We start from the raw sequence: 27,861 nt of genomic DNA on the forward strand, positions 1-27,861 counted from the left end.
TGTTTTTTATATATTTGGAAAACATCATCCGTGAAGTTTCAGGACTTTTGGAGCTGTGCAGAATAGGTCTCTAATATTTGCTCCTTTTCCAGCCAGAATCCCAGGTGCCGGCATTCTCCCTTCTTTATGTAAACCTTGTAAAATAAGAGAGAATAGCCATAAGTATTGTGACATAATGTGTAATAACAGCCCATAATGCAATAAATATTGATATAAAATCATGATGCAAAATGGACGTATCAACTCCCCCAAGCTTAGACCTCGCTTGTCCTCAAGCGAAAAGCCGAATCAAAAAATATGTCCACATGTTTAGAGATGAAGGTGTCGATAAAATTAAAATACGGACATGAGGGCATCATGATCATTCTTAGAACAGCAACTTATATAATTCTTGTCATATGATTTCTTATGCTAGAGTAGTAATTCAATCACAATATCAAGTATGAATCATAAACTTCATTGAAAACTAACAAACTATAATCTCAGTCATTGAAGCAATTGCAATTTATCATAACATAGGAAAGATTCAATGTATATGAGCTTTTCAGCAAGTCCACATACTCAACTATCATATAGTCTTTCACAATTGCTGACACTCACGCAATACTTATGGGTATGCAGTTTTAATCAGACATAGAGAAAGATAGGGGCTTATAGTTTTGCCTCCCAATGTTTTACCTCAAGGGTAATGTCAACAGTAATAGTTCATGAAAACTCACATCCAATTAGTCATATATACCGGGATCTTTCCAACATATTGTGCTTGCCAAAGGATAAAATGTAAACAGGAAGGGTGAAGATCACCATGACTCTTATGCAATGTAGGAGATAAAAGTAAAAGATAGGCCCTTCGCAGAGGGAAGCAGAGGTTGGCGTGCGCTTTTATGGTTGGATGCACAAAATCCTAATGTGAAAGAACATCACTTTATATTGCCACTTGTGATATGGACCTTTATTATGCAGTCTGTCGCTTTTATTACTTCCATATCGCACGATTGTATAAACCTTATTTCTACCACACCAATCAATCATACATATTTAGAGAGCAATTTTTATTGCTTGCACCGATGACAACTTACTTGATGGGTCTTACTCAATCCATAGTGGAATCTCATGGCAAAACTGGTTTAAGGGTATTTGGAAGCACAAGTAGTATCTCTACTTGGTGCAATGAATTTGGCTAGCATGAGGAAGAAAGGTAAGCTCAACATGTTGGAGGATCCAAGACAATATAATTTATCTCAGATGTAAGAAAACATAACCCATTATGTTGTCTTCCTTGTCCAATGTCAACTCTTTAGCATGTCATATTTTAATGAGTGCTCACAATCATAAAAGATGTCCAAGATAGTATATTTATATGTGAAGACCTCTCTTTCTTTATTACTTCCTATTAATTGCAACGATGACCAAAACTATGTTTGTCAACCCTCAATAACTTTTATTCATCATACTCTTTCTATGTGAGCTCATTACTCTCCATAAGAGTCACATGATCTCTTTGTTTCTTTTTATTTCTTTCTCTTTTCTTTTCTTTTATTTGGGATCATGGCAAAAATAAGCAAGCCCTTGATTCAACACTAATCTTTATTATATATCTCAAGGACTCGATTACATAGAAGGATAATAAAGCAAAACTCACGACTAGATCATACTAAGAACTTTTATTCTACTAGATCAAAATATTACCAAAAGGATCGAACTAAGAAAAACGGTAAAGATAAAAGTGATGGTGATACGATACCGGGGCACTCCCCCAAGCTTGGCAGTTGCCAAGTGGAGTGCCCATACCAGATACTCAATTCTTCTTTGTTGGAGAATACGGTGGTGATATTGTTGATGGCGTAGGCTTGTCGTCCTTTTTCTAAGGCATAGGCTCACCATCATAGAAGGATGATCGAGTCTGCGGAATCCTCGAATCTGCAGCCAAACTCATTCTTTTGAATCTATATTCATACTCACAGTTTTGGTTTTGCAGGTCATAGATTTGGGCTTGGAGGTGCTCGATCTTCTCATGTAGCTTGAAGATGGCCTCCTCGGTGTTCTTGGCATCCGGCTTGTAGTTGTTAGTGAACTCCGCGAGCATCGTGTGGCTAGCATTGATTCCACGCTCCACCATCCCCTGGCACTTGAAAACTTGTTGCTCCATTGCTTCGAGCCTCGTCTCCACACTTCCGGTTCCCTTTGGTCCCTCAGCATTGCGGATGTGCAGGAACCCATCACGCATCTCAATGGTTTGAGGGTGTCGCAGCATCTCCGCGAGGTAAGGGTTGATGACCTTCTCGAAGAACTTGTCCTTGGAAGCACTTGGGGACGTCATGATAATCTAGATCTGTTTGAAAAACAGCTCGAAACAAAAACAGAGAATATTTGCATGATACGGGAGTCAAAACTTTCGGGATAATATATAGTGAATTTTTACCGACCAAAATATGTATCATGCAAGAAAACGGAGTCCGGAAGGCACACGAGGTCCTCACGAGGTAGGGGCGCGCCTAGGGGGTAGGGCGCACCCTCCACCCTCGTGGGGCCCTCGTGTCCTTCTCGGACTGCTACTTAATTTTCTATTTTTCTAAATATTCCAAAACGGAGAGATATTGCCTTAAAAATTGTTTTGGAGTCGGTTTACTTACTGTACCACATACCTATTCCTTTTCGGAGTCTGAAACATTCTGGAAAGTGTCCCTTATGTATTCCTCCGGGGTTACGGTTTCAATAATATTGGTTTCAACATTTATGGGATTACCTGAGATATAATGTTTAATTCTCTGACCGTTTACCACCTTCGAATTTGTGCCTTCAAAGTTGTTGATTTTTATGGCATCGGAACGATAGACCTCCTCGATAACATAGGGGCCTTCCCATTTAGAGAGAAGTTTTCCTGCAAAAAATCTTAAACCAGAGTTGTATAGCAATACATAATCAGATACATTAAACTCACGCTTTTTTATCCTTTTGTCATGCCATCTTTTAACCTTTTCTTTAAACAACTTGGCATTTTCATAAGCTTGGGTTCTCCATTCATCAAGTGAGCTAATATCAAATAACCTCTTTTCACCGGCAAGTTTGAAATCATAGTTGAGCTCTTTAATAGCCCAATATGCCTTATGTTCTAGTTCAAGAGGTAAGTTTACATGCTTTTCCATATACCATTTTATACGGAGACATATCCATAGGATTTTTATATGCAGTTCTATAGGCCCATAATGCATCATCAAGTTTCTTGGACCAATTCTTTCTAGACCTATTGACAGTCTTTTGCAAAATTAATTTGAGTTCTCTATTACTCAATTCTACTTGACCACTAGACTGTGGGTGATACGGAGATGCAATTCTTGAAGGAAATATGCCCTAGAGGCAATAATAAAGTTACTATTTATTTCCTTATTTCATGATAAATGTTTATTATTCATGCTAGAATTGTATTAACCGGAAACATAATACATGTGTGAATACATAGACAAACAGAGTGTCACTAGTATGCCTCTACTTGACTAGCTCGTTGATCAAAGATGGTTAAGTTTCCTAACCATAGACATGAGTTTTAATTTGATTAACGAGATCACATCATTAGGAGAATGATGTGATTGACTTGACCCATTTTGTTAGCTTAGCACTTGATCGTTTAGTTTTGTTGCTATTGCTTTCTTCATGACTTATACATGTTCCTATGACTATGAGATTATGCAACTCCCGTTTACCGGAGGAACACTTTGTGTGCCACCAAACGTCACAACGTAACTGGGTGATTATAAAGGTGCTCTACAGGTGTCTCCAAAGGTACTTGTTGGGTTGGCGTATTTCGAGATTAGGATTTGTCACTCCGATTGTCGGAGAGGTATCTCTGGGCCCACTCGGTAATGCACATCATTATAAGCCTTGCAAGCATTGCAACTAATGAGTTAGTTGCGGGATGATGTATTATGAAACGAGTAAAGAGACTTGCCGGTAAGGAGATTGAACTAGGTATTGTCTCGGTCATGTCTACATAGTTCTCGAACCCGTAGGGTCCGCACGCTTAACGTTCGTTGACGATATAGTACTATGTGAGTTATGTATGTTGGTGACCGAATGTTGTTCGGAGTTTTGGATGAGATCACAGATATGATGAGGAACTCCGGAATGGTCCAGAAGTAAAGATTGATATGTGGATAGTAGTGTTTGATCTCCGGAAGGGTTGCGGAATTCACCGGAAGGGGTTCCGGATGTTTCCCGAAATGTTTGGGCACGAGAACACTTTATCTGGGCCAAAGGGGAAAGCCCACGAGGCTTTTGGAAAGTGCAAAAGGAAGTTTTGCGGAGACCAGAGGCTAGACGCCAGGAACCCTGACGTCTAGGGGGTAGACGCCGGGAACCGTGGCGTCTAGCCCTGGAGTCCGAGAAGGACTCTTGCCTTTCGGGTGAAACCGACTTTGAGGAGGCTTTTACTCCAAGTTTCGACCCCAGGGCTCAACATATAAATAGAGGGGTAGGGCTAGCACCAAAGACACATCAAGAAACACCAAGCCGTGTGTCGACAACCCCGTCTCCTCTAGTTTATCCTCCGTCATAGTTCTCGTAGTGCTTAGGCAAAGCCCTGCGAAAATTGTTCTTCACCAACACCGTCACCACGCCGTCGTGCTGCCGGAACTCATCTACTACTTCGCCCCTCTTGCTGGATCGAGAAGGCGAGGACGTCACCGAGCCGAACGTGTGCAGAAATCGGAGGTGCCGTGCTTTCGGTGCTTGGATCGGTCGGATCTTGAAGACGTACGACTACATCAACCGTGTTGATATAACGCTTCCGCTTACGGTCTACGAGGGTACGTAGACAACACTCTCCCCTCTCGTTGCTATGCATCACCATGATCTTGCGTGTGTGTAGGAATTTTTTTGAAATTACTACGTTCACCAACAGTGGCATCCGAGCCTAGGTTTTATGCGTTGATGTTGTGCACGAGTAGAACACAAGTGAGTTGTGGGCGATATAAGTCATCCTGCTTACCAGCATGTCACACTTTGGTTCGGCGGTATTGTTGGATGAAGCGACCCAGACAGACATTACGCGTACGCTTACGCGAGACTGGTTCTACCGACGTGCTTTGCACACAGGTGGCTGGCGGGTGTCAGTTTCTCCAACTTTAGTTGAACCGAGTGTGGCTACGCCCGGTCCTTGCGAAGGTTAAAACAGCACCAACTTGACAAACTATTGTTGTGGTTTTGATGCGTAGGTAAGAACGGTCCTTGCTCAGCCCGTAGCAGCCACGTAAAACTTGCAACAACAAAATAGAGGACGTCTAACTTGTTTTTGCAGGGCATGTTGTGATGTGATATGGTCAAGACATGATGCTAAATTTTATTGTATGAGATGATCATGTTTTTTAACCGAGTTATCGGCAACTGGCAGGAGCCATATGGTTGTCGCTTTATTGTATGCAATGCAATTGCGCTGTAATGCTTTACTTTATCACTAAGCGGTAGCGATAGTCGTGGAAGCATAAGATTGGCAAGACGACAACGATGCTACGATGGTGATCAAGGTGTTGCGCCGGTGACGATGGTGATCATGACGGTGCTTCGGAGATGGAGATCACAAGCACAAGATGATGATGGCCATATCATATCACTTATATTGATTGCATGTGATGTTTATCTTTTATGCATCTTATCTTGCTTTGTTTGATGGTAGCATTATAAGATGATCTCTCACAAAATTTCAAGATAAAAGTGTTCTCCCTGAGTATGCACCATTGCCAAAGTTCGTCGTGCCCAGAAACCACGTGATGATTGGGTGTGATAAGCTCTACGTCCATCTACAATGGGTGCAAGCCAGTTTTGCACACACAGAATACTCAGGTTAAACTTGATGAGCCTAGCATATGCAGATATGGCCTCGGAACACTGAGACCGAAAGGTCGAGCGTGAATCATATAGTAGATATGATCAACATAATGATGTTCACCATTGAAAGATATTCCATTTCACGTGATGATCGGTTATGGTTTAGTTGATTTGGATCACGTGATCACTTAGATGATTAGAGGGATGTCTATCTAAGTGGGAGTTCTTAAGTAATATGATTAATTGAACTTTAATTTATCATGAACTTAGTCCTGGTAGTATTAGCATATCTATGTTGTAGATCAATAGCTAACGTTTAGCTCCCTGTTTTATTTTTGATATGTTCCTAGAGAAAACTAAGTTGAAAGATGTTAGTAGCAATGATGCGGATTGGATCCGTGATTTGAGGTTTATCATCATTGCTGCACAGAAGAATTATGTCCTTAATGCACCGCTAAAGTGACGGACCTATTGCAGGAGCAGATGCAGACGTCATGAACGTTTGGCTAGCTCAATATGATGACTACTTGATAGTTTAGTGCACCATGCTTAACAGCATAGAATCAGGACTTCAAAGAAGTTTTGAACGTCATGGATCATATGGATGTTCCAGGAGTTGAAGTTAATATTTCAAGCAAATACCCGAGTTGAGAGATATGAAGTCTCCAACAAGTTCTATAGCTAAAAGATGGAGGAGAATAGCTCAAGCAGTGAGCATGTGTTCAGATTGTCTGGGTACTACAATCGCTTGAATCAAGTGGGAGTTAATCTTCCAGATAAAATAGTGATTGACAGAGTTCTCTAGTCACCATCACCAAGTTAGTAGAACTTCATGATGAACTATAGTATGCAAGGGATGATGAAAACGATTCCCGAGCTTTTCATGATGATGAAATCGATGATGGTAGAAATCAAGAAAGAACATCAAGTGTTGATGATTAACAAGACCACTAGTTTCAAGAAAAGGGCAAAGGGAAAGAAAGGGAACTTCAAGAAGAACGGCAAGCAAGTTGCTGCTCAAGTGAAGAAGCCCAAGTCTGGTCCTAAGCCTGAGACTAAGTGCTTCTACTGCAAAGGGACTGGTCACTGGAAGCGGAACTGCCCCAAGTATTTGGCGGATAAGAAGGATGGCAAAGTGAACAAAGGTATATTTGATATACAGATTATTGATGTGTATTTTACTAGTGTTCGTAGCAACCCCTCGGTATTTGATACTGGTTCAGTTGCTAAGAGTAGTAACTCGAAACGGGAGTTGAATGAACAAGACTAGTTAAGGGTGAAGTGACGATGTGTGTTGGAATGTAGTTCCAAGATTGATATGATCATCATCACACACTCCCTATACTTTCGGGATTAGTGTTGAACCTAAATAAGTGTTATTTGGTGTTTGCGTTGAGCATGAATATGATTTGATCATGTTTATTGCAATACGGTTATTCATTTAAGTTAGAGAATAATTGTTGTCTGTTTACATGAATAAAACTCTATGGTCATACACACCAACGAAAATGGTTTGTTGGATCTCGATCGTAGTGATACACATATTCATAATATTGAAGCCAAAAGATGCAAAGTTAATAATGATAGTGCAACTTGTTTGTGGCACTGCCGTTTAGGTCATATTGGTGTAAATCGCATGAAGAAACTCATGCTGATGGGACTTTTGGAATCACTTGATTATGAATCAGTTGATGCTTGCGAACCATGCCTCATGGGCAAGATGACTAAGACTCCGTTCTCCGGAACAATGGAGCGAGCAACAGATTTGTTGGAAATCATACATACTGATGTATGTGGTCCGATGAATATTGAGGCTCACGGGAGGTATCATTATTTTCTGATCTTCACAGATGATTTGAGCAGATATGAGTATATCTACTTGATGAAACACAAGTCTGAACATTTGAAAAGTTCAAAGAATTTCAGAGTGAAGTGGAGAATCATCGTAACAAAAATAAAAGTTTCTACGATATGATCGCAGAAGTAAAATATTTGAGTTACGAGTTTGGCCTTCAGTTAAAAAAATGTGAAATAGTTTCACTACTCACGCCACCTGGAACACCACAGTGTAATGGTGTGTCCGAAAGTCATAACCGTACTTTATTAGATATGGTGCGATCTATGATGTCTCTTACCGATCTACCACTATCGTTTTGGGGTTATGCATTAGAGACAGCTGCATTCACGTTAAATAGGGCACCATCTAAATCCGTTGAGACGACACCGTATGGACTATGGTTTGGCAAGAAACCTAAGCTGTCGTTTCTTAAAGTTTGGGGCTGCGATGCTTATATGAAAAAGTTTCATCCTGATAAGCTCAAACCCAAATCGGAGAAATGTGTCTTCATAGGATACCCAAAGGAGACTGTTGGGTACACCTTCTATCACAGATCCGAAGGCAAGACTTTTGTTGCTAAATTCGGAGTCTTTCTAGAGAAGGAGTTTCTCTCGAAAGAAGTGAGTGGGAGGAAAGTAGAACTTGATGAGGTAACTGTACCTGCTCCCTTATTGGAAAGTAGTTCATCACAGAAATCTGTTCTGACTACTACACCAATTAGTGAGGAAGCTAATGATGATGATCATGTAACTTCAGATCAAGTTACTACCGAACCTCGTAGGTAAACCAGAGTGAGATCCGCACCAGAGTGGTACGGTAATCCTGTTCTGGAGGTCATGTTACTTGACCATGACGAACCTACGAACTATGAGGAAGCGATGATGAGCCCAGATTCCGCGAAATGGCTTGAGGCCATGAAATCTGAGATGAGATCATGTATGAGAACAAAGTATGGACTTTGATTGACTTGCCCATGATCGGCGAGCCATTGAGATTAAATGGATCTTCAAGAGGAAGACGGACGCTGATAGTAGTGTTACTATCTACAAAGCTAGAATTGTCGCAGTTTTCGACAAGTTCAAGGTGTTGACTACGATGAGAGTTTCTCACTCGTATCTATGCTTAAGTCTGTCCGAATCATGTTAGCAATTGCCATTTTATGAAATCTGGCAAATGGATAAACAAAACTGCATTCCTTAATGGATTTATTAAAGAAGAGTTGTATATGATGCAACCAGAAGGTTTTGTCAATCCTAAAGGTGCTAACAAAATATGCAAACTCCAGTGATCCATCTATGGACTGGTGCAAGCATCTCGGAGTTGGAATATACGCTTTGACAAGTTGATCAAAGCATATAGTTTTATAAAGACTTGCGGTGAAGTCACCGCAAGTATGTATTTACAAAAAGTGAGTGGGAGCACTACAGCATTTCTGATAAGTATATGTGAATGACATATTGTTGATCGGAAATAATGTAGAATTATTCTGCAAAGCATAAAGGAGTGTTTGAAAGGAGTTTTTCAAAGAAAGACCTCGGTGAAGCTGCTTACATATTGAGCATCAAGATCTATAGAGATAGATCAAGACGCTTGATAAGTTTTTTCAATGAGTACATACCTTGACAAGATTTTGAAGTAGTTCAAAATGGAACAGTCAAAGAAAGAGTTCTTGCCTGTGTTACAAGGTGTGAAATTGAGTAAGACTCAAAGCCCGACCACGGCAAAGATAGAAAGAGAATGAAAGTCATTCCCTATGCCTCAGCCATAGGTTCTATAAAGTATCCATGCTGTGTACCAGATCTATTGTATACCCTACACTGAGTTTGGCAAGGGAGTACAATAGTGATCTAGGAGTAGATCACTGGACAGTCAAAATTATCCTTAGTGGAATAAGGATATGTTTCTCGATTATGGAGGTGACAAAAGGTTCGTCGTAAAGGGTTACGATGCAAATTTTGACACTGATCCAGATGACTCTAAGTCTCAATCTGGATACATTTTGAAAGTGGGAGCAATTAGCTAGAGTAGCTCCGTGCAGAGCATTGTTGACATAGAAATTTGCAAAATACATACGGATCTGAATGTGGCAGACCCGTAGACTAAACTTCTCTCACAAGCAAAACATGATCACACCTTAGTACTCTTTGGGTGTTAATCACATAGCGATGTGAACTAGATTGTTGACTCTAGTAAACCCTTTGGGTGTTGGTCACATGATGATGTGAACTATGGGTGTTAAGTCACATGGTATGTGAACTATTGATGTTAAATCACATGGCGATGTGATCTAGATTATTGACTCTAGTGCAAGTGGGAGACTGAAAGGAAATATGCCCTAGACAATAATAAAGTTATTATTTATTTCCTTATTTCATGATAAATGTTTATTATTCATGCTAGAATTGTATTAACCGGAAAAATACATGTGTGAATACATAGACAAACAGAGTGTCACTAGTATGCCTCTACTTGACTAGCTTGTTGATCAAAGATGGTTAGTTTCCTAACCATAGACATGAGTTGTCATTTGATTAACGGGATCACATCATTAGGAGAATGATGTGATTGACTTGACCCATTCCGTTAGCTTAGCACTTGATCGTTTAGTTTGTGTTGCTATTGCTTTCTTCATGACTTATACATGTTCCTATGACTATGAGATTATGCAACTCCCGTTTACCGGAGGAACACTTTGTGTGCTACCAAACGTCACAACGTAACTGGGTGATTATAAAGGTGCTCTACAGGTGTCTCCAAAGGTAATGTTGGGTTGGCGTATTTCGAGATTAGGATTTGTCACTCGATTGTCGGAGAGGTATCTCTGGGCCCTCTCGGTAATGCACATCATTAAGCCTTGCAAGCATTGCAACTAATGAGTTAGTTGCGGGATGATGTATTAGAACGAGTAAAGAGACTTGCCGGTAACGAGATTGAACTAGGTATTGAGATACCGACGATCGAATCTCAGACAAGTAACATACCGATGACAAAGGGAAAAACGTATGTTGTTATGCGGTCTGACCGATAAAGATCTTCGTAGAATATGTAGGAGCCAATATGCATCCAGGTCCCGCTATTGGTTATTGACCAAGGGTGTCTCGGTCATGTCTACATAGTTCTCGAACCCGTAGGGTCGCACGCTTAACGTTCGTTGACGATATAGTACTATGAGTTATGTATGTTGGTGACCGAATGTTGTTCGGAGTTTGGATGAGATCACAGATATGACAGAGGAACTCCGGAATGGTCCAGAAGTAAAGATTGATATGTGGATAGTAGTGTTTGATCTCCGGAAGGGTTCCGGAATTCACCGGAAGGGGTTCCGGATGTTTCCCGAAATGTTTGGGCACGAGAACACTTTATCTGGGCCAAAGGGGAAAGCCCACGAGGCTTTTGGAAAGTGCAAAAGGAAGTTTTGCGGAGACCAGAGGCTAGACGCCAGGAACCCTGGCGTCTAGGGGGTAGACGCCGGGAACCCTGGCGTCTAGCCCTGGAGTCCGAGAAGGACTCTTGCCTTTCGGGTGAAACCGACTTTGAGGAGGCTTTTACTCCAAGTTTCGACCCCAGGGCTCAACATATAAATAGAGGGGTAGGGCTAGCACCAAAGACACATCAAGAAACACCAAGCCGTGTGCCGGCAACCCCGTCCCCTCTAGTTTATCCTCCGTCATAGTTTTCGTAGTGCTTAGGCGAAGCCCTGCGAAGATTGTTCTTCACCAACACCGTCACCACGCCGTCGTGCTGCCGGAACTCATCTACTACTTCGCCCCTCTTGCTGGATCGAGAAGGCGAGGACGTCACCGAGCCGAACGTGTGCAGAACTCGGAGGTGCCGTGCTTTCGGTGCTTGGATCGGTCGGATCGTGAAGACGTACGACTACATCAACCGCGTTGATATAACGCTTCCGCTTACAGTCTACGAGGGTACGTAGACAACACTCTCCCCTCTCGTTGCTATGCATCACCATGATCTTGCGTGTGCGTAGGAATTTTTTTGAAATTATGTTCCCAAAATTCTATGATTGACGTCATATTTAGCAAGCATTTTACGGAAGCACCATGAATAAAATGTGAACCACCATCAGTCCATTAAATATCTAGGGACTCCAAACCTTAGAAAAATAACTTCTTTAAGCATTTTAATAGAAGTGTTATGATCAGCACTACTAGTTGGAATAGCTTCTACCCACTTAGTAACGTAATCAACAGCAACTAAAATATGTGTATAACCATTAGAGGAAGGAAAAGGTCCCATATAGTCAAAGCCCCAAACATCAAATGGTTCAATAACAAGTGAATAATTCATAGGCATTTCTTGACGTCTACTAATATTACCAATTCTTTGACATTCATCACAAGATAAGACAAACTTACGGGCATCCTTGAAGAGAGTAGGCCAATAAAAACCAGATTGCAATACCTTATGTGCAGTTCTATCTCCAGCATGGTGTCCTCCATAAGCTTCGGAGTGACACTTGCGTAGGATCTGTTCCTGTTCATGCTCAGGTACACAACGTCTAATAACACCATCTACTCCTTCTTTATAAAGATGTGGGTCATCCCAAAAGTAATGTCCTCAAATCATAGAAGAACTTTTTCTTTTGCTGGTATGTGAAACTAGGTGGTATAAATTTAGCAACAATGTAATTAGCATAATCAGCATACCATGGAGCAGTATGAGAAGCATTTATGACATTTAATTGCTCATCAGGAAGCTATCATCAATAGGTAGTGGGTCATCAAGCACATTTTCTAACCTAGACAAGTTGTCTGCAACGGGGTTCTCAGCTCCTTTTCTATCAACAATATGTAAATCAAATTCTTGTAGCAAGAGAACCCATCTAATAAGTCTAGGTTTAGCATCTTTCTTTTCCATAAGATATTTAATAGCAGCATGATCAGTGTGAATAGTTACTTTAGAATCAACAATATAAGGTCTGAACTTATCACAAGCAAATACAACTGCTAAGAATTCTTTTTCAGTAGTAGCATAATTTCTTTGAGCATTGTCTAGAGTTTTACTAGCATATTGAATAACATTTAATTTCTTATCAACTCTTTGCCCTAGAACAGCACCTACAGCATAATCACTAGCATCACACATAATTTCAAAGGGTAAATTCCAATCAGGTGGCTGAACAATAGGTGCAGAGACTAATGCTTTCTTAAGTATTTCAAATGCTTCTACACAATCATCATCAAAGACAAATGGTATATCTTTTTGTAATAAATTAGTCAGAGGCCGAGAAATTTTTGAGAAGTCCTTAATGAACCTCCTATAAAATCCGGCGTGACCAAGGAAACTTCTTATACCTTTGATGTCCTTGGGACATGGCATCTTTTCAATAGCATCAACCTTGGCTTTATCAACTTCAATACCTCTTTCAGAAACTTTATGCCCCAAGACAATACCTTCATTAACCATAAAGTGGCACTTTTCCCAATTCATGACAAGATTAGTTTCTTCACATCTCTGCAAAACTCGATCAAGGTTGCTCAAGCAATCATCAAAAGAAGATCCATAGACGGAAAAAGTCGTCCATGAAAACCTCACAAATCTTTCACAAAAGTCAGAGAATATAGCCATCATGCATCTTTGAAAGGTAGCAGGTGCATTACATAAACCAAAAGGCATACGTCTATAAGCAAAGTACCAAAAGGGCATGTAAAGTAGTCTTTGATTGATCTTTAGCCGGACACAGGTATTTGAGAGAAACCAGAATAACCATCTAGAAAGCAGTAATGTGTATGTTTGCATAATCTTTCTAGCATTTGATCGATAAAAGGTAAGGGGTAATGATCTTTCTTAGTAGCCTTATTTAATTTGCGGAAATCAATTACCATCCTATAACTGGTAATAACTCTTTGTGGAATCAATTCATCTTTATCATTAGGAACAACAGTAATACCTCCCTTCTTAGGGACACAATGAACATGACTTACCCACTGACTATCAGCAACGAGATAAATTATACCTGCCTCAAGGAGCCTTAAGATCATCAAGAGTATACCCAATAGCAGCACAGTGCTTCTTCAGAGTTTTCAATAATCTCTCTTCTTCATGTTCTGAAAGGTTAGCACTAATAATAACAGGATATATCTTCTTTTCATCAAGATAAGCATATTTAAGATTATCAGGCAATGGTTTAAGCTAAAACACGGGATCACCCTTAGGTGGAGGGGGGTCCCCTAGGATTTCAACAGGCAAATTGTGTTTCAGAATAGGTTCCTGTTTAAAGAATACTTCATCTAATTCCCTTCTTTCATTCATAAACATATGATTTTCATGGTCTAGCAAATATTGTTCTAAAGGATCACTAGGAGGTACGGCAATAGAAGCAAGACCAATAATTTCATCTTTACTAGGTAATTCTTCTTCACGATGTTGTTTACTAAATTTAGAGAAATTAAATTCATGAGTCATATCATCCAAGCCAACAGTAACAACATCTCTTGTGCAATCTATGGTAGCATTAACAGTATTTAAGAAGGGTCTACCAAATATAATGGGACAGAAGCTATCTTGTGGGGAACGGAGAACAAGAAAATCAGCAGGATATTTAGCTTTCCCACACAAGACTTCAACATCTCTAACAATTCCCATTGGTGAAATAGTATCTCTATTAGCAAGTTTAATTGTGACATCAATACCCTCTAACTCAACAGGTGCAATGCCATGCATAATTTCTTTGTATAAGTCAACAGGTATTGCACTAGCACTAGCACCAATATCACATAAGCCATGATAACAACGATCTCCTATTTTAACAGAAATAACAGGCATACCTACCACAGGTCTAGGTTTATCTGTATCACGGGGTTTAGCAATTCTAGCAGTTTCATTACAGAAATAAATAACATGCCCATCTATATTATCAGACAAGATATCTTTAACAATAGCAATATTAGGTTCAACTTTAACTTGCTCGGGAGGTGTATATGTTTTAATATTGCTTTTACGAACCACAATTGAAGCTTTAGCATGATCCTTTATCCTAACAGGGAAAGGCGGTTTCTCAACATAAGAAGTAGGAACAATAGGATCATTATAAGTAATTGTCTTTTCTTCAACTTTAATAGGTGCAACTACTTTTACTTTTATGGGAGGATGATATTTAAACCACTTCTCCTTGGGGAGATCAACATAAGCAGCAAAAGATTCACAGAAAGAAGCTACTATCTCAGAGTCAAGTCCATATTTAGTGCTAAATTTATGGAAAATATCGGTATCCATAAAAGATTTAACACAATCAAAAGTAGGTGTCATACCTGACTCCTTACCATTGTCGGGGTCCCAATCTTCGGAGTTGCGTTTAATTCTTTCCAATAAATCCCATTTGAATTCAATAGTCTTCATCATAAAAGAGCCAGCACAAGAAGTATCAAGCATGGTGCGATTGTTATCAGAAAGCCGAGCATACAAATTTTGAATAATCATTTCTCTTGAGAGCTCATGATTGGGGCATGAATATAACACTGATTTAAGCCTCCCCCAAGCTTGAGCGATGCTTTCTCCTTCGCGAGGCCAAAAATTATATATATAATTGCGATCATGATGAACAAGATGCATAGGATAAAACTTTTGATGAAATTCCAATTTCAACCGTTTGTAGTTCCAAGACTCCATATCATCACATAGCCTATACCATGTCGATGCATCTCCCCTCAAAGATAAAGGGAAGACCTTCTTCTTAACAACATCTCCGGGTACACCTGCGAGCTTAAATAATCCACAAACTTCATCCACATATATTAGATGCTCATCAGGATGTTTTGTTCCATCTCCCAAAAAAGGATTAGCTAGCAGTTTTTCTACCATACCCAAAGGAATTTCAAAGCAAGCATTTTCATTTTCAATAGGTTCAGTAGGTTGAGGAGCAAATCTTTGCTCTACTGGTCGGGGTGAAGATACCCCGAACAAGCCCCTCAGAGGATTACTTTCCATAGTAACAAGTGACAGTAAATTTCAGCTCACTATATAAATTTTCCCTTACCAAATTCCACCTACCAAAGGCGCTTCACTCCCCGGCAACGGCGCCAGAAAAGAGTCTTGATAACCCACAAGTATAGGGGATCTATCATAATCCTTTCGATAAGTAAGAGTGTCGAACCCAATGAGGAGCAGAAGGAAATGATAAGCGGTTTCCAGCAAGGTATTCTCTGCAAGTACTGAAATAAGTAGTAATAGATAGTTTTGTGATAAGATAATTGTAACAAGCAACAAGTAACAAAAGTAAATAAGGTGTAGCAAGGTGGCCCAATCTTTTTTGTAGCAAAGGACAAGCCTGGACAAACTCTTATATGATGCAAAGCGCTCCCGGACACATGGGAATATCGTCAGACTAGTTTTCATCACATTCATATGATTCGCGTTCGGTACTTTGATAATTTGGTATGTGGGTGGACCAGTGCTTGGGTGCTGCCCTTACTTGGACAAACATCCCACTTATGATTAACCTCTATTGCAAGAATCCGCAAATACAACAAAAGTATTAAGGTAAACCTAACCATAGCATGAAACATATGGATCCAAAATCCAAATCAGACCCTTACGAAGCAACGCATAAACTAGAGTTTAAGATTCTGTCACTCTAGCAACCCATCATCTACTTATTACTTCCCAATGCCTTCCTCTAGGCCCAAACAATGGTGAAGTGTCATGTAGTCGACGTTCACATAACACCACTAGAGGAGAGACAACATACATCTCATCAAAATATCAAACGAATACCAAATTCACATGACTACTAATAGCAAGACTTCTCCCATGTCCTCAGGAACAAAAGTAACTACTCACAAAGCATAAACATGTTCATAATCAGAGGGGTATTAATATGCATATAGGATCTGAACATATGATCTTCCACCAATTAAACCAACTAGCATCAACTACAAGGAGTAATTAATACTACTAGCAACCTACGAGCAGCAATCCCGGACTTGGAGACAAGAATTGGATACAAGAGATGAACTAGGGTTTTGAGATGAGATGGTGCTGATGAAGATGTTGATGGAGATTACCCTCTCCCGATGAAAGGAGCGTTGGTGATGACGATGGCGATGATTTCCCCCCTCCGGGAGGGGAGTTTCCCCGGGAGAACAGCCCCGCCAGAACCCTAGATTGGTTCCGCCAAGGTTCCGCCTCGTGGCGGCGGAGTTTCGTCCGAGAAGATGGCTTATAATTTTTTCCCATCGAAAGAGTCCATATAGTAGAAGATGGTCACCGGAGGGCCACCAGGGGGCCCACGAGGTAGGGGGGCGCGCCCAGGGGGGTAGGGCGCGCCTCCACCCTCGTGGGCAGGGTGTGGCCTCCCTGGTGAAGTTCTTGCGCTCAATGTTTTTTTTATATATTTGAAAAACATCATCCGTGAAGTTTCAGGACTTTTGGAGCTGTGCAGAATAGGTCTCTAATATTTGCTCCTTTTCCAGCCAGAATCCCAGCTGCCGGCATTCTCCCTTCTTTATGTAAACCTTGTAAAATAAGAGAGAATAGGCATAAGTATTATGACATAATGTGTAATAACAGCTCATAATGCAATAAATATTGATATAAAAGCATGATGCAAAATGGACGTATCAGACAGCAATGAGGACGAGGACGCCCCCGGACCGTCCAACCCGCCGCGCGTCGACGACCTTGGGCAGGGGAACAGCAGGGACGGCGGCCGCGGAGGAGGCGACGACGGCGGCGGCGCCGACTACACGCAGTTCTACAGGCTCCTCGGCGTGTAGAGCTTCAAGGACGGCGGGCGGTGAGGAACGGTGAGGGCGACGACGGGTCTAGTAGTGTTTTTTTCTTCTTTTCTAAAATATTTTATATATGTTATGAACTTGCTGAAGTTTGGTTGAATTTACGCCTTGTTTGTGCGAATGTGGGGCCGGATTTTGTTTTTAAAAAAACGTGGGTGCGGCGACTGGGAGCATCACGTCCCCAGCACGCGGTTAGCGCTGGTACGCGCCCAGGCGGCGATTTTTAGCGCCTCCTGGGGGGGCAACGGCTGGAGATGCTATTAGAATCTAGGTCGTCCCTTGCTTCCTTCCCAGACAATCTCATACGTCCATTTTCTTATAGCAGGAGGGCTAAAACCCATCGCCCGCGGTAGAATACCTAGGGGCCAGTTCTTTTGACTCGATTGTGAAGAATCATTGTCTTGGATATTTTGAGCAAAATGTTGAAGTGGGAAATTCAGTGTCCTCACATCGATTGATAACTTTATTTCGACATTATTCTTTTATTTCAATGTTAGTTGAGAAGGAAGGAATTTTACAGTATCTGTCCTTATAAAGTCCGTGGTATATGATTCTTATTTTGGATTTACTAGTAGGGCCTTTTGAACTGCTTATTTGTCTCATATTTTCAGCCTTGAGTTTCAAACTTTGGTAAATTTAATTCATATGACCTCTTCCTACGTTGTTTTTTAGGTGTCAAGATGGGTGGGAGCAGCAATGGTACCTTATATTGAATATCAAATGGTTATATGTTTAGTCATTGCATACGTCGTAGGTTCTCCACAAAGTATGCAGAGCATACTATGTATGCCACATGCTAGGATAGATTTGTTGTACTTAGGATAGTTTTGTTGCATTCTTTTTCCTGTCAATAAATAGCAAGTGCGTGAAAATTATTTATTTTCTCCAATTTATTATGTTGCATCTTTTGTTATGTATGAAATAAATTTTGCTATGTGACACTAGACTGACATTGTTCCTTAGATATACTAACTTATTGGTATATCGTGGATTGTGTTTTCATTCATTGGTCTATTAAGTGGCAAGATGGCATTATTAACAAATATAATGAGAAAATAATTCATGTGCAATGGCAAGAATAAAACGGCACGACAAAGCGCGTTTTCCCATATAATACATATGTAAGTGCCATGTCTTTTTTGAGGAAGTTTGTCCATTTTACTAAGTGGAAATATCTATGATGCCCTCTACTTTTTGTCTTCCCAGGTGTTTGTTTCTTCAAACCTATAATTTTTAATTTCTAGTCTTTAAGTGGATTCAAAACCCACACTGACTTTCAAGACAACCATACTATCAAAAGGGGCACATGCAAAATATCAATTAATGAACTTATTTCAATATCTTAAGTCAAATCCCCAATATTTCCACTAAAAAACTTGTATATCTGTTTTTCAACCTTCTCTATACCTTCCAACATTTTTGTCCAGTACTACTACTACATGCAGAATAATGTCGAGGGGAAATGTGTTTCTACATGTTTCCATACTGCTTCCATCATACGGAAATACTTGTCGGAGAAATGGATAAACTGTCGGAGAAACGAGTGAATAGCATAAACTACCACTTTTCGCGTTATGGCACCACAAAACTATCAGATTTTTGTTTGTCGCTAATAATTACCAAAATCGGCGTCGGCTGTTTTAAAAAACCTAAATAAGTGGGCGTTTTACAATTGATCGCGATTATGACTGGTTGGGCCCACGCGTAACTGCCGTGGCATAAAAGCAATCAGGTCCCTGCCCAGAAATAAAAAAGCAATCGGGCCCCTATATTTTTTTAAAGAAAGCAATCGGGTCCCTGTCGTCCTGCAGCTCACGCCCTCACGCAGCGACCTCGCCAGACTCCCTCCGGCCGCTCTTCGTGCCCGGCCATGTTGCAGGACCGGCGAAGGGCTCCCTCCTGCCGCTCCCCTTGCCCGGCCTTGCGTGCTCAGGCGAGCGCAGATGCGAACCGCTGGAGAAGCGGCCGCCTCTCTCTGCGTTCGGGCCGCCATGCCCAGGAACTCGGGCTGCCGCGCCCAGGAGCTCGGGCCGCCGCGTTCCTCGGGGTGGCGTGGTCCTGCGAGAAGCCCTGCCGCGCCCGCAGACGCCGTGCAGCAGCTCCACAGGCTCGGCTCCCATGCCCATCGCCGGCAATCTCCTCGCCAGCAATCGCCGTGGAGCAGAGGGCAGCAGGAACAGTGGAGGCGGGGCTCCACGTGCGCGGAAGGAGGCAGCCGGACGTGGCATAAGGCGTGGCGTGCGCCAGCAATGTGGGCGGCGGCCATGGCCATGTGACAGTGCTCTGTAGAGAGGAGGAGAAGGGAGACAGAGAGGAGGGGGAGATAGAGATGAGACACTGACACGTGAGGCCCGCATATCATTAAACAGTCAAACAAACGGTTTGTTTAGGTATAGGTCTGACCTGTCATAAACCGGTTTAATTTCTGAGCAACAGATAATTTGTGTTTTTCGAAACAGCCGACAATGATTCTGGTAATTATCAGCGACAAACAAAAATCTGATAGTTTTTTAAAACCATAACACAAAAAATGATAGTTTTATACTATTCATTTCGGAGAAATGGATGTCCATTTCTCCATAATATTTCCGGACGGAGGGAGTATTCGGCAAAAATGACCCATATGAGTGGGTCTCAAGGGGCCTATGTTGGATCTATCGACTTCCAAAATCTTGTTAGCCTTTGTTTCTCTGAAACAAGCAACATGACTACAATAAACGGAGATGTCTGTGACGGATAAGACATGAGATCAAACAGTGGGAAAGTGGCAACCGGCCAAGACTACTACTAATAGGCGTCCACCCGACAAGGAGAGAGACATCTTAAGCTTCGCCAAGATCTTTGAAAATCCTAACTTCAGCTGATTAGCACAATCAGTAGATTCATCTAGACACCCTGTTAGATCATCCATCCCTAACTTGACAAGTTTACTTCCAACTCCCCAAGCACATTTTGTACAAACCTAAGGTTCCATTTTTCACTCAGTATTCTCCCCATCACCCTTTTGTCGAACCTCCCATCTTCCATCGATTTTTTCTGGGTTTTCATTCCATTCTGGTTTCCATGAAACCAATCTTTTCTAACCCCAAAACCAAATTAATATATGGTATCTCTACTTCCAATGTCTTAGTTGGTAGAATAATCTCCATGATTTTTTATGATAAACCTGGTACCGGTCATACATATTTGGTAAGCCAATAAACATCAATAAATTCAGGGCCAGTAGCTATTACTCCATCCGTTCTCAAATATAAGTCTTTCAATAAATTCCAACAAGTGACTACATTTTTTTCGAAAAGGGGGAGCACCCCCGCCTCTGCATCAGAATGATGCATACGGTTAATTTAATTAATAAGCAAATAAGTTCAACAGAGGTCTTAAAGTCTCCAACAAAGGGACAAAAAAATGCTCACAAAGAGTAGGAAAAAAAAGTAGACATAAAGCCACAACCGACTGGCAAAAGAAAGATAGGAAAACTAATTGCCTATCCTATTACATGACCGCCATCCAAACCGGTTGAAAATAGCCCGTGCTACCATCTCCCATCAGATAGATCCAGCAACCAAACGCTCCCTGGCCTCCGTCGGAGTGAGTAGCGACCACATACGGATCAACGCAGTGGCTCGGAAGATAACCTGCGAAAAATGAATATTTGTTGTTCTGTTAAAGACCAAATCATTTCTGCAGTTCCAGACTAAGAACAAACTCCTACGTGAATGTGCCTCGCTGTTTCGGAATCTATCCCGTTAAGCCACGTCCCAAATAACGTACTGACAGAATTCAGAGGAGTAATGTTAAAGGCTATGTGTACCGACCGCCATAAATTTTTTGCCAACGGGCAGTCAAGAAAGAGGTGTTTGATGGATTCATCCCGATCACAAAAGCTACATCTTATAGGTCCTCTCCAGTTGCATTTTGCCAGGTTGTCCTTAGTTAAAATGACTTGTTTATGTACAAACCACATAAACACTTTAACTTTCGAAGGCACTTTGACTTTCCAAACATGTTTGGAACTAGGAATGGAGTTAGAATTGATAACATCCATGTACATGGATTTAACCTTAAACTCTCCAGTCCTAGTAAGCTTTCAGCACAACTGATCGAGCCGTTGAGAAAGCTAAACCTCCATCAGTCCACTCACAAGATGGAGCCAGGCTTCCCAACGGGTTCCGACTAGCGTTCTCCTGAATTGATTATTGAGAGGGATGGACTGAAGTATTGTCGCAACGTAAGCGTCTCTTCGTTGAACAATACTATAAAGGGATGGATATTGAAGCATGAGGGGCGTTTTCCCTAGCCATGTATCCTCCCAGAATCTCGTGGTGGTACCGTTTTCGACTATAAACTTTGTCCTATTGAAAAAAACTGATTTAACTCTCATCAGTCCTTTCTAGAAAGGCAAGTCCGTCGGCCTCACTGTTACCTGGGACAAAGTTTTGGAATGAAGATACTTACTACGCAGAATCTGCGCCCATGTGGCCTCCGTCTCTACAAATAACTTATACAGCCACTTACTGTGAAGACATCTGTTCTTGACTTCAAGATTTTCAATGCCTTGACCCCCCTTGATCTTTCGGTCTACAAATAATATCCCATTTGGCGAGCCTGTATTTTCGCTTTAGTTCATCACTCTGCCCGAAGAATCGGGATCGATAGAAGTCCAGCCTTTTCCTAACTCTAACTGGAATCTCAAAAAAGGACAAGAGAAACATTGGCATACTCGTGAGAACCAAATTAATAAGCAAGTGACTACATAGGGAGCAAAATGAGTGAATCTACACTCTAAAATATGTCTACATACATTTGTATGTTGTAGTTCATTTGAAATGTCTAAAAAGACTTATATTTAGAAACAGAGGGGGTACATACCAATTAATCTCTTATAGTATTTGGTAACCCAATAGAGCGGATTAATCATTGACACATACCTATTTTATTATTAGTTCAAGAAAAAGTTGCAAAATTTGTACTTCGTCGTAACCAAAGCATAATCTTATCTTGTCTATTTGCTTTGCATCAAGATTTATCTTGTACTCCCTCCGGTCCTTTTTACTTTATATATTAGAATTCTCTGAAGTCAAACTTCACAAAGTTTGACCGTATTTATATGAAAAAATATCAACATCTGCCATGTTAAAGTTATACAATATGAAACTTTAAGTCATGACATATCTATTGATATTGATTTCAGATTGTGGATGTTTGTACTTTTTTCTATAAAGTTGGTCAAACTTTACGAGGCTTGATTTCAGTCAAATCTTATATGCGAACTAAAAAGGACCGGAGAGAATATGATCCTTTTATTGTGTTAAAAAATATTTGGCCCCTGTGGCACTATGTGCAAAATGTGTTCCCCGTTACTACACACATGTGGTAATTTATATACAAGAACTTAGATTATGCGTACAATTAATTATTCCCCGAGCAACAAGGACTCAAGGATCTTCCTTTGTGTGATTTAGGTGTTTCACGAAATTTGTAGACCACGAAACAGGCATGATCAGGAGGCGCTGGCGATGGAGATGGTGGCGTTCAAATAAGCAATGCACTCGGTTGGCAGGTTGAGGAAGGTGTTCATGAATACATCATCGATGGGGTCGAGGACGGCCACCCCGACCAGCTTGCATCTCCCTCCGCCGTCCAATCTTTCGCCAGTTCCGCGTCTTATGGCTCCACTGGACTCCTCAGACGTCAGTGTTGTGTCGACGAACAACGGCGGAGCTTGGTAGATGCTCCCAACCGAGAAACAGAACCTCGACCTGAACTTCAGGTCGACCTGAAACGTGCATACGCATGCAGAGGTCATGATCATTTTCTGTGACCATTTAAATGCCAAGCAAGAACTTGGTCCAAATACTCTGAGACCACGTATAAACTACTAAAAATCTCTTGGTCGTCGCTCCCGAAAAAGTAATCTCTTATCTGGGCTGATAAGTGGTAACAACACATGGGCGCAGGACGGCAGGGTGCAGAGAGGAGGCAGTGCAAAGCTTACCTGACCAGTCGTCCGATCAATGCTCCCGCGCAGAGCCTCGGGCAAGATGTCGATCTTGAGGAATGGCGGCAGCGGCAGCCCTAGGAACCTAGTGGTGGCGCCAGACATTGCCGGGATGTACAGGCTCGACACGTCGAAATCGACGAGCACCGTGCCATCCGCCTCCGCCGTGCCGCTCGCGCCACGCCCGGCTCCCACGCCGCGGCCGCCATGGGCGTTGTAAGCGAAGTCCGGGTACCGGGAGATGCCCAGCCGGCAGCCGTCGCGCGTCAGGAACTCGACGCTGAACGTGTCGGCATCGGGCCGAGCCCGCGGCGACGCGACGGCAGGGGCAGGTTGCTGCTCGCCTTGGCCGGTGGATGCTGCCGAGACCGCGTGCTTGTCGCTGCGTCGCGGATGTAAAGGTCTCGGCCGTGAGCCGGAGGCGCATGGTTTCCTGGGATTGGCGAGTTTTTGCAGGGCTGGGCCTCGGAGGCTCCACGCGGAGGTGTTGATACCGCCCAGCTTTGCCATTTTGGAGTCTGCGCAGCTGAAGCGATGAAGAAGAGGGACCCGGTGCGGCTTGCAGTTGTGGCTGTGCGATGGACCTCGGAAACCTTATCTCTTATGCTCTATTTGGATGCAGAGTATATGTAGAGGCCACCGTTAGGCGCCGGCGCACCAACCGAATGTTTCGGCCAGTCTGCTCCCACCCGCCCGATTTGTTGTGCAACATCGTTGGATTCGAGCTCTGCCTTTTTTACCTTGTCCTTATCTCCCTGAACGCTCGCCGTGCCGATCGTCCGTCGGGGCTGCCCTCTGCTCTAGCACTCAGCTCGCCCCGGCCGCTCCGGCACTCAGCTCGCCCCGGCCGCCGGTTGGAGCTGACCGCTCGCCGCCTCGGCCGCCCGTCGGAGCGCCATGGATGCAGCTCCGCGACTCAGCTCGTCCAGTCCGCTCGCCGCCCCGGCCATCCGTCGGAGCCGCCCCGCGCTCCGGGACTCGGCTCGCCCCGACCGCTCGCTGCCCCCGCTGCTCATCGTAGTGCCATGGATGTATCTCCGCCTCACCGATGATTGGTTTCAGCAAAAAACAGAGATGCCCCGTGGTAGCATTTTCCCGTGTCAGTCGTAGCAAATGAAGACAACGGTTGTAGCAAAAAAAATCCATCGGCGTCACCATTGTAGCAAAAATGTTAATCGGATGTAGCAAAACACAGCGCCAATGGTAGCAAAAAACGAGGATATTGCAACAAAAATGTCGTCCTCGTCGTCGCCGGTCACACCTCAGTCGTAAAAAAGCACCATGGCCGCATGAATGGATGTAGGAAAAACACAGACAGTAGTAGCAAAAACTTAACACGGTTGTAGCTTTTATCTCAATGGTTGAAGCCTTTCCCCTCTATGGTGGAAGCATTTCTGTAAACGATTGAAACTTTTTTCTTTTTGAGCAACGTCTGGGTGAAAGCTTTTCTCTATTGTTCGGTTGAAGCTTTTTTCATCAAAGGTTGTAGTGTTTTATATAGACGGTTGTAGCTTTCCTCGATAGCACTGATCGCTTACAACTTTCTGTATATACAGTTGAAGCATTTTTAATCTTGGGTTGAAGCTTTCCTGTCAACGGTTGCAACATTCACCAGCCTCCCCAGCTATCGCGCATCTCTGATTGAAGCAAAAAATACCATCGGTTCCAGCAAAAAATCTCTATGGTAGTAGCAAAACCAAAACACAGTTGTAGCAAAAAAAATGGTCATCCGTCGTCTCGCCGTGACGTCGAGGTTCCAGCAAATTTGCGCCGCGGGGTGCAGTCCTGCCATGGCTGGTTGCAGCTCCGGCATGGCCGGGTCCGGCGAGGTAGGGAGAGCTCCGATGCACGCGGATCCGCGCGGATCTGCTCGAGGGCGGCCAGATCTGCTGAACGGCGACGCGCCTGGGAGGCCTGCGGCGCGGGGCGATGCGTTGACCATGGCAGCGGGGAGAGAAAAAGAGAGGGATGCACGAGAGGAAAAAGGGAAAAGGAAGGAGGACTAGTCGTCTCGGGTCCATCACGCCACGTGGTTGCTCATGAGTGGGTCGCATCGCACACGCGTGGACTGGACCGGCCGAAGCTTCGGCCGGTGCCCCGGTCCCAAACGTTTCCCATATGTAAAACTGTAGTATTTAAAATCTACAGTTTTTAAACCTCTGGCTGTAATAACATCACAATTTGTGAGAACAATTGTATTTTACAGTATTTGCAAAACCATGAGACGTTTGGCACATGCATTATTTTATTTCGGTTAGACATACTATTTGTTCTTTGGAGAAAGAACGTAAAACCTTCATAGAAGTATGTAAATATATTTTAGTCCCTCCGTTCCTTTGTATAATATGTATTATTATTATTATTATTATTATTATTATTATTATTATTAAAAAGGAGGCACATTGCCCGGCTTTGGCGAACCGATTCCCTTACGAGTACATATCGAAGTTCGAAGGAGTTCAACCGCAAAAGGAAAAAAGGAGAACAAAATAAGTTCGATACAGACCCCTCAGGCCAAGGCACAAGGAAAATCAGCAAGATGAAGTATCCTAGTGAAGACGACGAAGTGTAACGGTACAATATCAGACGACAGATGCCCTTCAGCCTCCCCGCTGATCATCATGAGTCATGTGCCGCCGCAGCTCGAAGCCGAGCGCTCTGAACTTCTCAAGTAGCATCGCAATGGTGGATGCGTCCTCCAATTTGCTCGGTGGTTTCCAAAGCTGTAGAAAAATGATCATTTTATAGACAATATCATCAGGATGTTTAATGAATTTTCCTTCAGTTACAACTTTAGTCCTAACATGCCGCAAGGCCCAAGCTATTGCCGCAAAAACAAGCCATGTAACCCTACGGGTACGCCCAGAAAGACGTGCAGCTAACGTATGGAAAGCTCCAAACGAAGTGGGCGCCCAACTGCACTTTGTGATATCCCGAATGGAGCCCCATAGGAGTTGTGTAAGGCTGCACTTGAAGAAGATGTGGTTGGTATTTTCGATCACATCGCACAAAGGACACCGCCCATCCCTGGGCCATGTCGTTTTTGTACTTGAACATCGGTAGGCAGCCTATCACGTACCAGCTGCCATAGGAAAATTTTGACTTTAATAGGGATGTGAGCCCTCCAAATATCCATTGCTTGAAATGGTGCAGCTCCGTTGTGTAAGGAACGGTACAAGGACTCCGTCGTGAACTGTCCCGAAGGTTCTAACTTCCACCGGAATGAGTCCGGTTCCGAGGTCAGTGCAACAGTTTGTAACAAGGCCACCAACCGACCCCATTCATCCCTCTCAAGTAAACTGATGGAGCGGCAAAACTAGGGGCTCCATTGACCATCCCTCCAAATCTCGCTGACTAGTGCATTCGGAGTTGTTGCGATAGCGAACAACTGGGGAAAAGCGGTAGCAAGCGGCTCTAGCCCCATCCACACGTCTAACCAAAAGATGGTGGATTGTCCATTACCAATATAGTGAAATGCCCCCAGATGCAACAGGTGTCTAATCTTTACAATCGCTTTCCAAAACGACGAGCCGTTTCTTCGTGATGCTATGGATACCGGGGCATGCTGTAAATATTTGTGTTTGATGATGTCTAACCATAGGCCACCTTGGTCGGTCAGCATTTTCCATGCCCACTTTGCCATCAGACACCAATTCATGTGCTTGCTATTTAAGATGCTGAGGCCGCCAACCTCTTTTGGCGCACAGATAGTACTCCAGTGTACCATATGATATTTTTGTTTCTCGAGTTCTTTACCTCAAAAGAACCGGGATAGTACATTATCAAATTTTTCGTGGATGCCATCTTGGAGCAGAAAAATCCCATGATGAGCATAGGCAAACTAAAGAGGCAAGAGTTGATCAACGTGGTTTTGCCCCCTATTGATTGGTATTTACCGATCCAAGGCTCCACCCGCCTAGCCACTCGATCAGTAAGGAAGAGGAGTCCTCGGTGGTGAGATGCTTGTTGGTTAGCGGCATGCCCAGATATTTGATGGGCAAGGTGCCGAGTCTACAGTTCATAATGTGAGCCGTTCTGAGTAGATGCTCCAAATTACCTTTAGTAAAAAAAGCCTCACTCTTGTCATAATTGATCTTCAGACCAGACATGGACTCAAAGCACATGAGCAGAAATCGAAGGTTCATGAGGCTAACTGGGTCATTCTTGATTATGATCAACGTGTCATCAGCGTACTGTAGGTGAGTGATTCCCCCTTCCATAAGGTTAGGAAAAATTCCTTGGATATGGCCAGCCTTCCTAGCTCCCTCTAGGATGACTGCCAGAGCCTCAACCACAATGTTGAAGAGCAGAGGGGATTTGGGGTCCCCTTTCCTGACCCCTCGGGTATTACGGAAATATGGCCCCGGCTCTCCATTGATGTTGATGGCCGTTTGCCCTCCTCACACCATTGATACGTCTCCAATGTATCTATAATTTTTTTATTGTTCCATGCTATT

At 42.8% G+C, this 27,861-nt stretch overlaps 1 protein-coding gene across 2 annotated transcripts; it reads right to left on the reverse strand.

Moving 5' to 3' along the window:
- Positions 1-3,350: 3,350 nt before the first annotated feature.
- On the reverse strand, positions 3,351-24,007 carry LOC125514110. 2 transcript variants are annotated; one of them, XM_048679370.1, is made up of 3 exons: positions 23,402-24,007; positions 22,873-23,182; positions 3,351-3,408 (listed from the first exon to the last, which is right to left on the reverse strand). In XM_048679370.1, the coding sequence occupies exons 1-2, from the start codon at positions 23,912-23,914 to the stop codon at positions 22,907-22,909; spliced, it is 789 nt and encodes a 262-aa protein (XP_048535327.1). In that variant the 5' UTR covers positions 23,915-24,007; the 3' UTR covers positions 3,351-3,408; positions 22,873-22,906. The 2 variants fall into 2 exon arrangements, with proteins under 2 accessions (XP_048535327.1, XP_048535326.1); XM_048679369.1 differs by lacking the exon at positions 3,351-3,408 and having other exon boundaries at positions 22,684-23,182.
- Between the last annotated feature and the right edge of the window lie 3,854 nt (positions 24,008-27,861).

This window comes from Triticum urartu, chromosome 6 (genome assembly GCF_003073215.2).
Source record: "Triticum urartu cultivar G1812 chromosome 6, Tu2.1, whole genome shotgun sequence".
Taxonomy (NCBI): domain Eukaryota; kingdom Viridiplantae; phylum Streptophyta; class Magnoliopsida; order Poales; family Poaceae; genus Triticum; species Triticum urartu.